This window comes from Scyliorhinus canicula, chromosome 15 (genome assembly GCF_902713615.1).
Source record: "Scyliorhinus canicula chromosome 15, sScyCan1.1, whole genome shotgun sequence".
Taxonomy (NCBI): domain Eukaryota; kingdom Metazoa; phylum Chordata; class Chondrichthyes; order Carcharhiniformes; family Scyliorhinidae; genus Scyliorhinus; species Scyliorhinus canicula.
Window position 1 is genome coordinate 103139092 of NC_052160.1, and position 14165 is coordinate 103153256.

General features: G+C 38.2%; 1 protein-coding gene across 2 annotated transcripts in view; it reads left to right on the top strand.

Annotated features, from left to right (window-relative positions):
* The window catches only part of LOC119979063 (protein phosphatase 1 regulatory subunit 12A-like), a 264490-nt gene that overhangs the window by 139370 nt on the left and 110955 nt on the right, over nucleotides 1-14165 (top strand). Inside the window, exons 12-14 of one of the 2 annotated variants that reach the window (XM_038821045.1) lie at nucleotides 1632-1778; nucleotides 3179-3388; nucleotides 12779-12869. In XM_038821045.1, coding sequence (XP_038676973.1) covers nucleotides 1632-1778; nucleotides 3179-3388; nucleotides 12779-12869 — 448 coding nt within the window. The remainder of the gene's footprint in view (nucleotides 1-1631; nucleotides 1779-3178; nucleotides 3389-12778; nucleotides 12870-14165) is intronic. The other variant, XM_038821046.1, reaches the window with a different exon arrangement.

Below are 14165 nucleotides of genomic sequence, written 5' to 3' on the forward strand. Positions count from 1 at the left end.
CTCTTGACCCCCACCTGACCTGATCCAGCCCAAAGCATTCGACTCCTGCCCATGCACTTAGTGCTGTTATTGTAGTAACCATTTTTATGCAGATTTTGAAAGCAGGTAACTGGAACAATGTGCTAAGTATTAAAAACTATTATTTATTATTTTTCAAGCTTTATTTCATGTAATTTGGCCCAGGATAGGCTACCAGATTTTATTGGCCAAAATTTGGAAAAATCTGAAATCCAGCAGTCTTGCTTTCGATTGAGTATAGCGCCAGTTCTGCTCAAGCTCTTTGATGTCAAGGGCTGTCATAGTCACCTCCCCTCTTCAGTTCAGTTCTTTTGTCCAAGGCTATAATAAGGTTGGGAACTGAGTGGCCTTGGCGGAACCTAAGCCGAGCATCAGTGAGCAGGTTATTGCTGTGAAAGTGTCACTTGATGGCAATATCAACAACACCTTCCATCACTTTGATCGAGAGGAGACTGATGGGGCAATAATTGACTGGGTTTGTTTTGTCTTGTTTATTGTGGACACAAGATAGCTGAGCGGTTTTCCACGTTGTTGGTAGATGTCAGTGTTGTAACTATACTGAAACTGCTTGGCTGGGTGGGCTGGCTTTTCATGAGCACAAGTCTTCAGTACTATGACCAGACTCGCGTGGAGTGAATAGAATTGGCTGAAGAATAGCATCTGTGATACTGGGGACCTCTTGGGGAAGTGGCAATGGATCATTTATTCAGCACTTCTGGTTGAAGATGGGTGCAGACTTGTCTTTTGTTTTTGCATTTTGGACTCCTCCATCATTGAAAATGGTGATATTTGTGATGCCTTATCCTCTTGTTAGTTGTTTAATCGTCCACCTCGATCCATGGGTGGCACAGTGGTTAGCACTGATGCCTCACAGCGCCAGGGACGCGGGTTCAATTCCGACCTGGGGGTGACTGTCTATGTGGAGTTTTCACATTCTCCCGCGTCTAAAGTCGGTTTCCTCGGGGTGCTCCGGTTTCCCCTCGCAGTCCAAAGTTGTGCAAGTTAGGTAGATTGGCGATGCTAAATTGGTCCTTAGTGTCCAAAAGGTTAGGTAAAGTTATGGGATTTCGGGAATAGGGCGGCGGGGTGTGGGTTTACATTGGGTGCTTCGGTAGAGTTGAAGGAAAAGGAGGGGGGGATTGGACCTAGTTAGGGTGCCCTTTCAAGGCTCAGTGCAGACTCGATGGATCTAATGGCCTCCTGCACTGTAGGGATTCTGTGATTCTATGACTGAATGTAGCAGGATGCAGAGCTTTGATCTGATCTGTTGGTAGTGGAATTACTTGGCTCTGTCTAACACATGCTGATTCCACTGTTTGGCTCACACACAGTCCTGTGTTGCAGTTTCCAGGTTGATGACTCATTTTGCAATATGCCTGATGCTGCTCTTGGCATGCCCACCTGAGCTCTTCATTGAACCATAGTTGATGGTAATGGTAGAGTGAGCAATGTGGCAGGCCATGAGGTTGCATATTGGGGTTGAATGTAATTCTGGTGCAGGTGATGGTCCACAGTGCCTCATGGATGCCCATTTTGAGCTGCAAGATATGTTTTGAATCCCATTTAGCATTATGCCATGTGACTTGAGGCAAATCACTTTTTTGTGTTTAAAGGGAATCAACAGCTAGCCTCGTACGAAGTGGGTCTTATACAAGACGACAGTGGAAGGATGACTTCAAGGATATAAATCACATTGGAAATGAAGGCAGCATGCCTGTAAATGCATCAACCACAAACGCAATGCCTTTGTATCAGCGAAGGTGAGCAAGAATATGATTCTTTCGCGCAGATTAAATAGATAATTTAAATATGTCATTTTTATCCAACTTATTTTGTCAAAATTGTAGCTAAAAGATGCAGAGTTGAACAACTTTGGATCAATATCGTTAGATATTTTTGCTTTGTTTTTTTTGTATTTTACCTGGTTAATAATTATTCATATTTTATGAAAGTGCCAGAGGTTCATTAAACCACCACCTACTGGTTATTTTTCAGGGCTGCTATGCAAATTGATGACATTTTATGATATAGTAATCAAAAAGATTTAATTTTAACTGGGATTTTGTTTCAATTTGCATGCTAGGCAATATCAATTTCTAAGAGAGAATATCAAAATTTCTCTCGATGTGTCATCACCAAATGCATATTTTTCCAAGTATACTACATGCTGCTGAATTTGGCTTCAAGCATAGGCACTACTTTGTTATTTTGCTCCTTAACATTCCTGAAGAGCCGATGAATTATCGTGGCGACTTTGCATCATTTGTCCTTTCAGTGAGTGATAGTGCCAATACAGAGATCTAAACTTGCAAAAGCAGAACGTGAACAGAATTCCAAGTTAACTGGCTGAAATGTATAAAACGCTGCTGTTATCTTTACACAAACCAATTTAAAACAATCCTGGTTTAAAGATGGATAGATTTTATGTACATAAGCAAACCCACATGTTATTGATTTTGCTCTTAAGTGAAATATGTGCTATAAATTCAGAAATCATGTAGGCTATGGTGAGATCAACCTGAGATTTGACTTTTATAGTCCATGTCACTTCAGATGCATTATTTTGCAATCTTTTCTGGTAGCATTCCAGATTCTCAAACCCTATTTATGACTTATTTCAAATTTTGAAGAAAGAAATCCCTGTTTGGTATTTTCACCTTTGTCCAGAAGTTTTTTATGGAAGTCCATCTGTGAAGCATTTTCTTCTGCGTAAAATAGTAATTTATTGATAAATTATATGCAAACAAAACAGCATTTTTTAGCCTTTTAGCTGTAACAGAAGCATGTTTGATTCCTAATAAAGAGATCCAAGTTCTTGACTGATGACCACAACTTCTGACTTTCAGGACAAGTTTCAGCTAGTCTCAACTTTGTCAACAAGTTAGGAATGGGAAATTGTTAGCAAGCTTACTCTTTAGCTTTCCTCATTACTTTGCATATATGACTCAAATGTCGCCCAGCATGCCAAGCCTGAGAATGAGGATGGTTCCTTTGGAGATGCTGTGAGCTGAACTGTATTGGCCTGCCTGAAGAGAACATATAGTTGTAGTGCAAATGCTTTAGGGTGAGAGAAGTCACGTTGCAAGCCGATAATTAATTGAATGGTGTAGTATAGTTGTCTACTGTTACCTGTTCTTATATAACTATCAATTGTTACCAGTGCCTCATTTGGTAGAAGAAAAGATGACTTGAACAGTTCCTCCATTTCAGTCATTCCCATCACCACCTCAGTCACCTCAGCAGCTACTATAGCAACAGTTAATTCAGCTACTGATCAGCAACCCAGCCGAAATACCATCATCTCTCCCTTCTTCTCTTCCTCTTCCATCTTAAATAGTGTTGTTTCCACAGCAGCGAGCCATCAGGGCAGGTAAGACTAATGTAAAAGGTATGCTTTCTCATGTTTTCTGGTATCTTCATACCCTGATTTTAATATTTAAAAGCACAAAGGTATAGAAGAAAATTCCCAAGATTGAATTTCTTGCTGTGAAACATTTTGATCCTATTAACATAATTTTCTTGTTCAAAATAATCTTGGCATTTTCATGCAGTACATTTATTTTGTTAGCTCTGCATGCTTTGTTATATTGCTAGGATTTTATATTTAATTCAAGAGCTTGAAAAGATCTTCAAGTCAGATCAATCCTAGGTTCTAAGAGATTTTTAAAGCAAATTTTAGCTTACCTTGACCTTGAGAGTGCAAGAAGTCTTCCTGTACCAGTTGTTAACATCATGCCCATAGTTGAAAATGTCCCCTTTGGAAGCTGTTCCCAGTTTATACTGCTGTCAGTTTAGGAATATAACTTTTTTGTAACATGCACTGATTTTTACATTTGTTCAAGGCATGATGATTTCTGAGTCACAAAAATATTCCTTATTCTTTTGCTTGAAATACTAATCTCTCCTACACCTGTTAGTGGCTGTTGGATGAATTGTCTTTGAACTCTAGCACCAGAATTTTGCAGTTTGGTGGGTGGTAGATGTTTCAGGTTTTGAAGGTACTGTTGAAGGAGCCTTGGTGAAGTCCTGCAGTGCATCTTATAGATGGTGTACACTGCTGACATTTTGCATCAGTGTGGAGGGAGTGAATGTTTAAGGTGGTGGATGGGGTGCCATTCAAGCCTTGTGCTTTGTCCTGAATAATGTTGAGCTTTGTGAGTGTTGTTGGAGATGCACTTATCCTGGCAAGTGGAGAGTATTCCATCACACACCTGACTTGTGCCTTGTACATGGTGGACAGGCTTTGTGGAGTCTGTAGGTGAGTTGTCTGCTGCAGGATTCCTAGCCTTTGACTTACTCTTGTAGCCACAGCATTTATATAGATTGTCCAGTTCAGTTTCTGGCCAATGGTAACCCTTATGATGTTGATTGTGGGGGATTCAGCGATGATAATACCATTGAATGTCAAGAGGGGGGGGGGGGGTGGGGGGGTTAGATTCCATCTTGTTGGTGATGGTCATTGCTGGTGGTTACTTTCCACTTATCAATCCAAACCTGAATGTTGTTCAGGTCTTGCTTCATGCGGTCAGAACATTTTATTTGTAGTGCTCCTATTGCCTGATGCAGTCCACCTCAGATAGCGGAGGGTCTGGTCAGCCATGTGATATTCCATTATTAGTCTTGGCGCTTTATGTAATTGTGAATGTTCCACATTGCTGTCCTAGTTAGCAATTTGGTCACAGGAAATTTTATACCTGTATTGTGTTTTCCACAAATAGACTATTATTGGGGGGAGAAAAAGACACACAGCCAACAGGACAAACTCGAGAATGCCAAATTTCGGAGGGTGCAATATCTATACTGCACAAAGAAAGGATGCTGATTGATTGGCAGGTCAACTTTGGTTGAGGCATCATCATCAAGAATGCACCAGGGAACTATTGACCCCATATTTTTGTTTGCTTCAAAAAAAGTTGAAATGCCTGAACATGTTCTTTTTGCATTCAGCTACCGAATCCCTGCATATGAATATATGCGCCTCCAGCAACCAGAAGTGAGCCAAATTGCAAGTCCGACCGATGATCTTAAATTGGTTGGTAGTGTAATTCTTAGCAAACTTGTCATTGTTCAGCAAGTGCTGTCCAATCTCGTAATTGCACGTATGTTACACATTGTTTCAATTTTGCAAGCAGGGGCTGGTTGAGTGTGTTCTGAACTGTTTATTGCATCAGCCAAAGGAAGGTTCTGTTTGATACAATACACCAGTTATTGGGATGTACGGCCTATGTACCTGGCATTGTAGTGGCACTGAAATTCATATGCCACGTTACTCATTTGTGTGGTGGACAAATGCCTTTTTGGCGGTCTGGCAGCATTCTGTTCATGGTAAGTACCACTATTGGTACTGCGTAGTAGCAGTGTGAAATGTCTAGCTTCATCTGTTGCTCAAATTTCTCAGACTGGGCTCTTTTGATGCTTGAAAGTTGTGGCCTTAGGCCCATTCTTCAGTATGCACGATACACAGCGGGCAATGATGAGGGTAGTAATTGTCCCACAAGGTGGCTTTGATGCACCTTTTTTCGGTGTCATGCTAGCAGTCAGAAAATGGCTTGGGCCATATCTTATACACATGGAACTGTCACAATTTTGATCACATATATTGATCAGTGAAAGTAGGCTTGCTCTAGACAGTAGTAGAGAACCCATTAGTGTATTTTTCAACTAGCATGCTTCAAATGTGAACCCAGGATAGAGCACATTAAAGTGTGTAAGGGACTTTGTAGATGCAGTTGCAGATTCCGACAAAGAACTATCTATATATCGGAAATCTGCAAGGACAAGGAGGTTAGTGGTCATTGTATCAAAAACACATTTCTCATGGAAACTAATGAAAATGTTAGTGAGAGCCAATCTGCACCCTTTTCTCATACAGCATAAATTGCTGCTCCCTTTGGAAATCCAGCATTTCTTCTGAGTGCATTTGATAGCATATCACTTTTTCAACAATACTTTTGGTCATTAGTTTACTTCATAAAACACAAGATATGTTTCTTAGCCATTCCAGAAAGTAACAGTCTTCAACTCATTTAAAAACATGGAAAATTCATTTTTAAGAAACAAGTATGTCAGAATGTAGAGGTCTCCAAGTGTCTGCAAGCATCATCAAGGAACTTGTTACTTTTTGATTGCACGCCAATCTGGAACTTTATACCCAAGTTGAAAGTTGATGTTTTTTCTATAATCTGCTCCTCGGCATGGTTACTGACGGGGAACAGAAGAAGGGAAGCAGAATAAATACATCCTTTGTGGAGATGGATTCTTGCGAAAGATGCAGAACTAGTGGATACTCACCAAGAACGTATTTAGTGGGGATTAAATGTCTGTTATTCGCAGCTTGTCTTTTAATGTATATTAGGTGGATATAAAATATTCCACTGTCCAATTTTGAGAAGAGCGGAGATGTTCTCCCTGGTGCTCAGGCCAACACTTAAAATAGATGATCTGCTTGGTAACATTGTTTTCTGTGCGACTTACTATTGACTGCTCTCTTTGATATGTTACAGCAGTGACCATATTTAAAAGTGCTCAATTGGCTGTAAAATGCTATGAAACATCCTGACACTGAAAGGTCCTCTGTAATTGCATTTTTTAAAAAGCATATGGACATCTAAGTCTAAATAAGTAAGTCACAGAAACTTAATTTTCTTTAATTAGGAATATTAAAATATCTCAACTTTATTTTAACTGGTGTACAAAAATTAATGATCAATAGTAGACATGGTATTAAAGAGGGAAGAAAAAGTAGAGCCCCAAGATGTATGCTATTTTATTAATCTCATCCACACTTAACAATGCCCAGCTTTATGCTGAGTACTTTTAATTAACTCCATTTTGTTCATTCAAATTAACTTGAAATATCTGCTTAAATAATTAAAAATCTTTTGAAGTAATGCATTGAATCTGTGGAAGGAATAATATGTCACTCTCATTAGCTCAAAAAACAATTGAACAATTATTTTGTTGAATTAAAGGTGAGTTGATGTACCGGCTGCAATTTCAACTAATTATGTGACAAGTTTTTTCCAAAGTGGTTCCAGTTTCTGACTTTATTTCAGAGCCAGCAATAAATAAAAATTTAAAACAAACTCATAAAATTGAATAATTTTCTTAATTTCCACATGATATTGCCCATTTCTAAATTATGATTTTTTTGCAGAAGCCTGTTGATGTCTCTGGGACCCTGGAACCTAACATATTCTCCTTCCGTGCAGCTTCATTGTTTTACCTGGGCATTGCGAACCATTTCTTTGCCTTACAGCTAGTCCAATTGCCAGTTTTTTTTTGAGGAATATATTTCAGTGACTTTTTTTTCTATCCTTTGGGCAATTATTTTTTCCAATAATGTTCTTGCGCTTTCTGTTAATGGTAATGTTTTGTATTCCCCACCCCTTTCACATTTCAAATTGGACATAGTGTTCGTACTTTTTAAAAATGCATATGCTTGTCAAGATTATGCCAGATAGATAAGAGGATTTGAAGAATTTGAATTAGCAGAGGAACTAGAAGAATTCAGTGTAGAAAGCCAAATTCAGCAATGTTGACAAAGCACTGTCTGAGTATCCAAAACAGTCAACATTTTCTAGTATATATTAACGTTTTCTAGTATATATTGACGTTTAGCCATGGTACAATCTGAGAATTACTTTTGATCATCGTTTCCATGAAGACTGTTTGATGCAGTCAAAAAGTATTGAATTTTCTACTGCTATCTGTGCTTGCAAAGTCAAAAGGAGCTGCATATAAAGTCATTTGGCCCATCAAGTTTTGCCAGCTCTATGAAGAAATCCAGTCCGTCCAATATTTTAGTACCATTCACAAACTTATGGGTCATTCCCCAATACACTTGTACCTGGATCATCCAATAAAAATAGTATATAGTAAAGGTCATCACAATGATTCCTTCAGTATGCTGGTTTTCAAGTAGCCCCACATTCAAAACAACTGTTTTCTGCCTTCAAGCGTTCAGTCAATTTTTAACCCCACCATTGTTGATTACTTCCAATTCCATATGATTCTATTTTTGTACAGATGTTTTTTTTCAAAGCCAGTGATGAGATAGCATGTGAATCCAGGTAGATAACAATGGCCCATATCCACTAACTAGTGAATTATTTCCAAAAATTAAGTGAACCTGGCTAGATATTACTTTTTTCCAGAAGATGTGGTGGATGTTCTTATTGTCACCAAAATGGACATGGATTTCATCCCTAATAATTCCCTTGAAGATCTTCCCTGTTACTGATGTTGGACTAATGGCCCTGGAGCTACTTAGTTCTACATTGTTAACTTCCGATTTCAGGAAACAGCCCTAACTTCAAACTATTGAAAGTGTTTGCTCCAGTATCTGTCCTATCTCTTTAAAGACCTTCAGCTATATATTACCCACATCAGTAAGCCCCCCTGAAATGTCCACTATCAAATTTTCATGCAGACAATTGTCAATTCTAGGAAAATGCAAGAAAGGAATTTGAAAACATCGTGCATTTTATTTAAAATTACATGAAATATAATGTAATCTTTGAATATGACACAATTCAAATGTAACTGCAGTTCAATTTTTTAAGACTAAATTTACTTCAGTGGTATGTGACACAGACTACTGTTTTACATTTTAGAGGAGAACAAACCTTTTTTAAAATAAATTTAGAGTACCTAATTCATTTTTCCAATTAAGGGGCAATGTAGCATGGCCAATCCACCTATCTTGCACATTTTTGGGTTTATGGGTCGAAACCCACACAAACACGGGGAGAGTGTGCATGCTCCACACAGACTGTGACCCAGGGCCAGGATTGAACCTATCTACCATGCCTACCATGAGGCAGTTGTGCTAACCACTGTTCCCCATGAGAGAACAAACCTAATCATAAAGCGACTTTATCCCGTCCTCTGTCCTAATCCATGTGACAGACAGTTGAGTTGATTGCTTCTGGCATTTGGTCAAGATTGCTATATAGGGAACTCTGGTAGCCAATTTCTGCACAATATCCAAAAAACAGCTAATCAATGAATTGTCAGAGTCTCTGATGTTGGTTGAGGGACGAATGTTGGCCAGGCTGTTGGGAGTAACCCTTGAGAGTAGCCGTTAAAATTTTTATTCTGATATTTACAACTTTGCATCAGTTAGCTGAACATTCAGGAACAATAATCAGTAATCCTCAAACCCTTGCAGGTCCTTCTTCACTAAGCTTATTTAATAATTCTAAATACAATACCTTCAATTAAGTATTTCAGTATGATGAGTGCAATCGGGAATGATGCTTTTTGGAGTTAATCAGAATATCTGCAAAACTTGTTTCTTGCAAGTCACATGAAACCATTTTATTGTATTCATTTATGCATCTGATGCAAATGGAAAACCAATTTTCCACTCGTAAGGTGAGATAAAGTTGCCATAGCCCCAGATGACCATAGGCTGCTTTCCCCTTTGACGGGGAGAACCGACTGATGGTGATTTAATCTGAGGATGACTACATCTCAGGCAAGGGGAAAAGTTGAGAAGATGGGCCTTCATGAATAACTATTTGTACCTCTAAATACAGATAATCAGTTATAGAGTTATTGAATCATATAGCACAGAAAAGGCCCTTTGGGCCATGGCATCTGCACCATTCAAAAACAGTTATCTAACTATTTGAATCCCATTTTCCAGCACATGGCCCAGAGTTTTTTTATGCCTTGGGTTCGCAAGTGCACATCTAAATACTTCTTAAATGTTATACGGATTTCTGCCTCCACTACTCTAGCCCCCCCCCCCCCCCCGCCCCAGGGGGGAGTCTCCTGAGCTCCAAGGAAAACAATCCAAGTCTAATCTCAATCTCTCTTCATAACTAAAACTTTCCAGCTCAGGCAACATCCTGATAAATTTCCTCTGCACCCTTTTCAGTGCTATGACATCCCTCCTATATTGTGGATTCCAGAACTGCATGCAATGCTATCGCTGTGGCCTAACCAACATTTTATACAGTTCCAGCATAACCTCCCTGTTTTTAAACTCCATGCCTTGGCTAATAAAGGCAATTGTACTATATGCCTTCTTAACCACTATCCACCTGCTCTGCAACCTAAAGGGGTGGGTGTACATGCATACAAGATCCCTCTGATCCCCGGTGCTTCCCAGGGTCCTGCCGTTTTATCATATAGTACCTTGCCTTTTGTCTTTCCCAAGACCATCACCTCATACTTATCAGTATTGAATTCCATTTGCCACTGATCAGCCCTTCTGACCAGCCCATCTGTATCTTCCTGTAATCGAAAGCTATCCTCCTCACTATTTACCACCCCATCAATTTTTGTATCATCCCCAAACTTACTGATCAACCCTCCTACATTAATATCTAAAATTACGTTAAACATTTTAAAGGGACTGTTTTACTACTATGACAGAGAATATAGCAATGACAGAGAATATAGTAATCTGTTAAGTAGGGTTTTTTACTATGATTCGGAGAAAACAAGTAGTGTATCATAAGATAGAGATATAGGAGCAGAATTAGCCATTCGGCCCAGCAAGTCTGCTCCGCCATTCGATCATGGCTGATCTGTTTCTCATCCCCATTCTCCTGCCTTCTCTCCGTAACCCCTGATCGCCCTATTACTCAGGAACCTGTCTATCTCTGTCTTAAGACACAGTGACTTGGCCTCCAGAGCTTTCTGCGGCAATGAGTTCCACAGATTCATCGCCCTCGTGCTGAAGAAATTCCTCCTCATGTCAATTTTAAAGTATCGTTCCTTCAGCCTGAGGCTGTGCCCTTGGGTTCTAGTCTCTCCTACTAGTGGAAACATCATCTCCATGTCCACTCTATTTGGTGCCTCAGTACTCTTAAGTTTCAATGAGGACAACCCTCCCCATCCTTCTAAACTACATTGAGTTTTTTTTTTGGATATTAGCAATTTACTTCATGCTTGGGTGCTGTCTGGGCCCCATAGTGCTAACATTTTTAGGTGAACATTTTGTGACCTCAGTGAAATTGCATTTGTGGGAGCACATCTAGGGTTTTTTCCTTTGCTTTTTGAAATGAATTAACTTTACGGTTGTTTTGCATTCAACAGAAATATTTGTTTAGACATTTTCTGTTTGTGTGATGCCATCCGTGATTTTTGAAATTGGTACTGGAATCTTGGATGGCAGATGACACTGATAAAGGCTTGATGTAAATTGTCACTCAGGAATTCATTCTTCTATTGGATACTGACCTTTCCTCATATGGATGTGCAAATGCAAGCTGGATACTCTCAAGATTGGAATGTCATTCAGTTCTGTTACTGACAAGTGTGCAGTTCGGTGTCACCTTACTATAAAAGGCTTTGCTAACAGTCCTAAACTAATCTTCCACAGATAAGGCTTGTGCCAATTTGATCAACTGTGTAAGACTTCTGCAGCACCAACCAGTAATTGTGTATTGGCGGAATGTCCACTTAATATAATTATCTGATGTAGTGGGCACTTGAATGCTAAAATATTGTCACAAATCCGAGTCTACCAAAGTTTTGGTTTGTAGCTAACCAGGATTTTCAGAGTTGATCTTTGCAAGGACAAGTGGATTAAAGTTTTTTGCCATTGAAAATATATTGGAATTATTGAAGTTTGTTATCCAAACTTGATTTTTAATATTTTAAACTATGTGCTACAGTCTCTCCGATTCCGTCAAGTCTGATTTCTTAATTAAACTCTTAACTCGATACAAAGGACAATGTTATATTTCAGTTATGTTTTTCACCATGTTTCTGTTTGGCTTTCGAACTATGAAAATATTTCATCCTATGTGTATAAAAAGTGTCCAAACAAAATACCAATACAGCAATGTGCAAAGCTGCTTGAATCGGTTAATGTAAAATGGGTGGTTTTACAGTGAAGTTACTCCAGGTTAAATAAAAATGGTCAATTTCCCCAAAGCTCGTGTTTGAAACAAACCTGTTGGACTTTAACCTGGTGTTGTAAGACTTCTTACTGTGCTCACCCCAGTCCAACGCCGGCATCTCCACATCAGGTTAAATAAGTGTGACAAAGGTTGTCAGTGATATCACTTCCTGCAGAGTTGCAGTATTCATAGTTATTCCTCACTCCGAGCCAAGGCATCTAGCATAATGCAAGGGTTTGGTTTACTTTTGCTGAAACTATACTTAGTTCCTGCAGTCTGCTGTGAAGAAGCATCTTTCTGTAATTGTAGTTTTTTTCTGACCTTGAAAGTAAGATGCAATTCTGAGTGAAGAGGTATCTTCTCTATTTTACTTTGTGAACTAGGATTGCTACGTGTTTTATAGCTGAAAGGGGACAATTGAACAATGAAGTCCATTTCAATTCACAACAGCTTCTCTTAAACCTTAAACTTCAAAGAAGTTGTAGTTATCCTAAAAGCTTGTACTTTCTAGATATAGAAGTGGTTTGCATGAAGTGAAACTGGTCTTGATAATGCTAACAAATATTTTCTTTGGGTAGAATAGTGAATTACTTTAATGGTAGATGTGATGTAATCTGTAGGTACTGTTATTATTTGTTTTAGCAATGAATTAAGTTATTAGTTTCTGTTACACTATCAGCAAAAAATAAACTGTTATGAAGGCTTGTATATTCAAATACATGGTTTTTCAATCCAATCACGTAAAATTCTTTGTCAGTTACTGCAGTTTTGAATATTAGCAGTGATTTCAGAGCTGCACTGGAAAAATAGATGTTGTCATTCATGCTAACCTCTTAGAATCACCTGCCTGTTGCAGTCCATTTCCAGAAAAAAACTTTCACTGTGCTGACGTATTTCAGGTCCTATCTCACTCCTGTCCGAGATGAGGAAGCGGAATCACAGAGGAAAGCTCGATCCAGGCAGGCCAGGCAGACAAGAAGATCAACTCAGGTCAGTGGCATTACAGAATTTTAATTTTTAGTCATTCAAAGTTAGAAATTGATTCTCCTCGATTGTTCAGTACCGGAAAGTTAAAATTATTTGGATTCTTACTTCTGGTCCATTACCAATTGGAAAAAGAAATACACACACAAACATAATCACTTGTATCATGAATTTCAAATGTGTTTATTTTATAGCTTTAATTGGATTGTTGATTAATTTATGACAAAGGCGGAATTGAGTTTATTTTGATCTTGGAGAAAATAGTTCAATTTTTTTCTCCGACCATTGTATTCTTACGACTTGAAGCCAAAGCTTCAATGTGAATACTGATTGGGGAAAAAAAGAATAAATATTTATTTGAAACTTTACATCAGCAAATGCGAAAGTGGAAATTTGCTTATAATGAGGACTTAAAACAAGTAAGGAATAACTAATTTTCTTTCCACCCCAAAATTATACTTTTTTTAAACCAATGAATTCAAGCTCTTCTCCAGATTCATTTGAGGTTCATTGTCACCCATGCTACGCCTTGCTGTTAATTTTTACTACTCCCAAATTACAAAACAATTCATTTACTTTATAAATGCTAAAACTGACTTTGGAGGCCTATGTTATGTTTTGATATCTGGGCATTTTTGTATGCCTGAAGTGTGGATACTGACAATCACATTGATCTTTTTGATCAAGAACTTAAAATCTGCTACTCAATTTCAACCTCATCAGTGTTTTGGTCACTGTGGCTTGCCTGTCAACTCAGTTAAAGCAGTTAAGTTTGTAATTTACTGAATTTTTATGTTTAGAGTTTTAAACACAAAAAACAGATGTATAAAGTATTATGGCTTATGCAGTTGAGACGTGGAGCTGCAAAAATGTAAATTTGAGTTATATCTGGAGATTAATCTTTGGCAAGTACTTAACCTGGCAAAAAAAAGTTTAACTGATTTTAAAGAATGAAAACCCACACAACTGTGTTTGCACAGTAATTAAAAGTATAAATTTGTTAGCTATCACCAGCTATTTACCATGATTACTTGAAAAGCCAACTTATTCCTGAATAAAGATTTCTAATCTGTGAAATATGAATAAATTATTTACTAAATACATTTGTAAGTAAATTCGGAATTATATTTGCAGTTTTTGTAAAGTTAATGCCATTTTATACCATTTTTTATTGACCTGCGAAATTACTACTTTCAAATTACGATTGGTTTTGAAGAAAAAACTCCTTCAGCAGTGAGACTGAGAACTGAGAATAATCCGTTGTAAAATTTAACCTTGGATGAAGCTATTTCAGCTCATTTT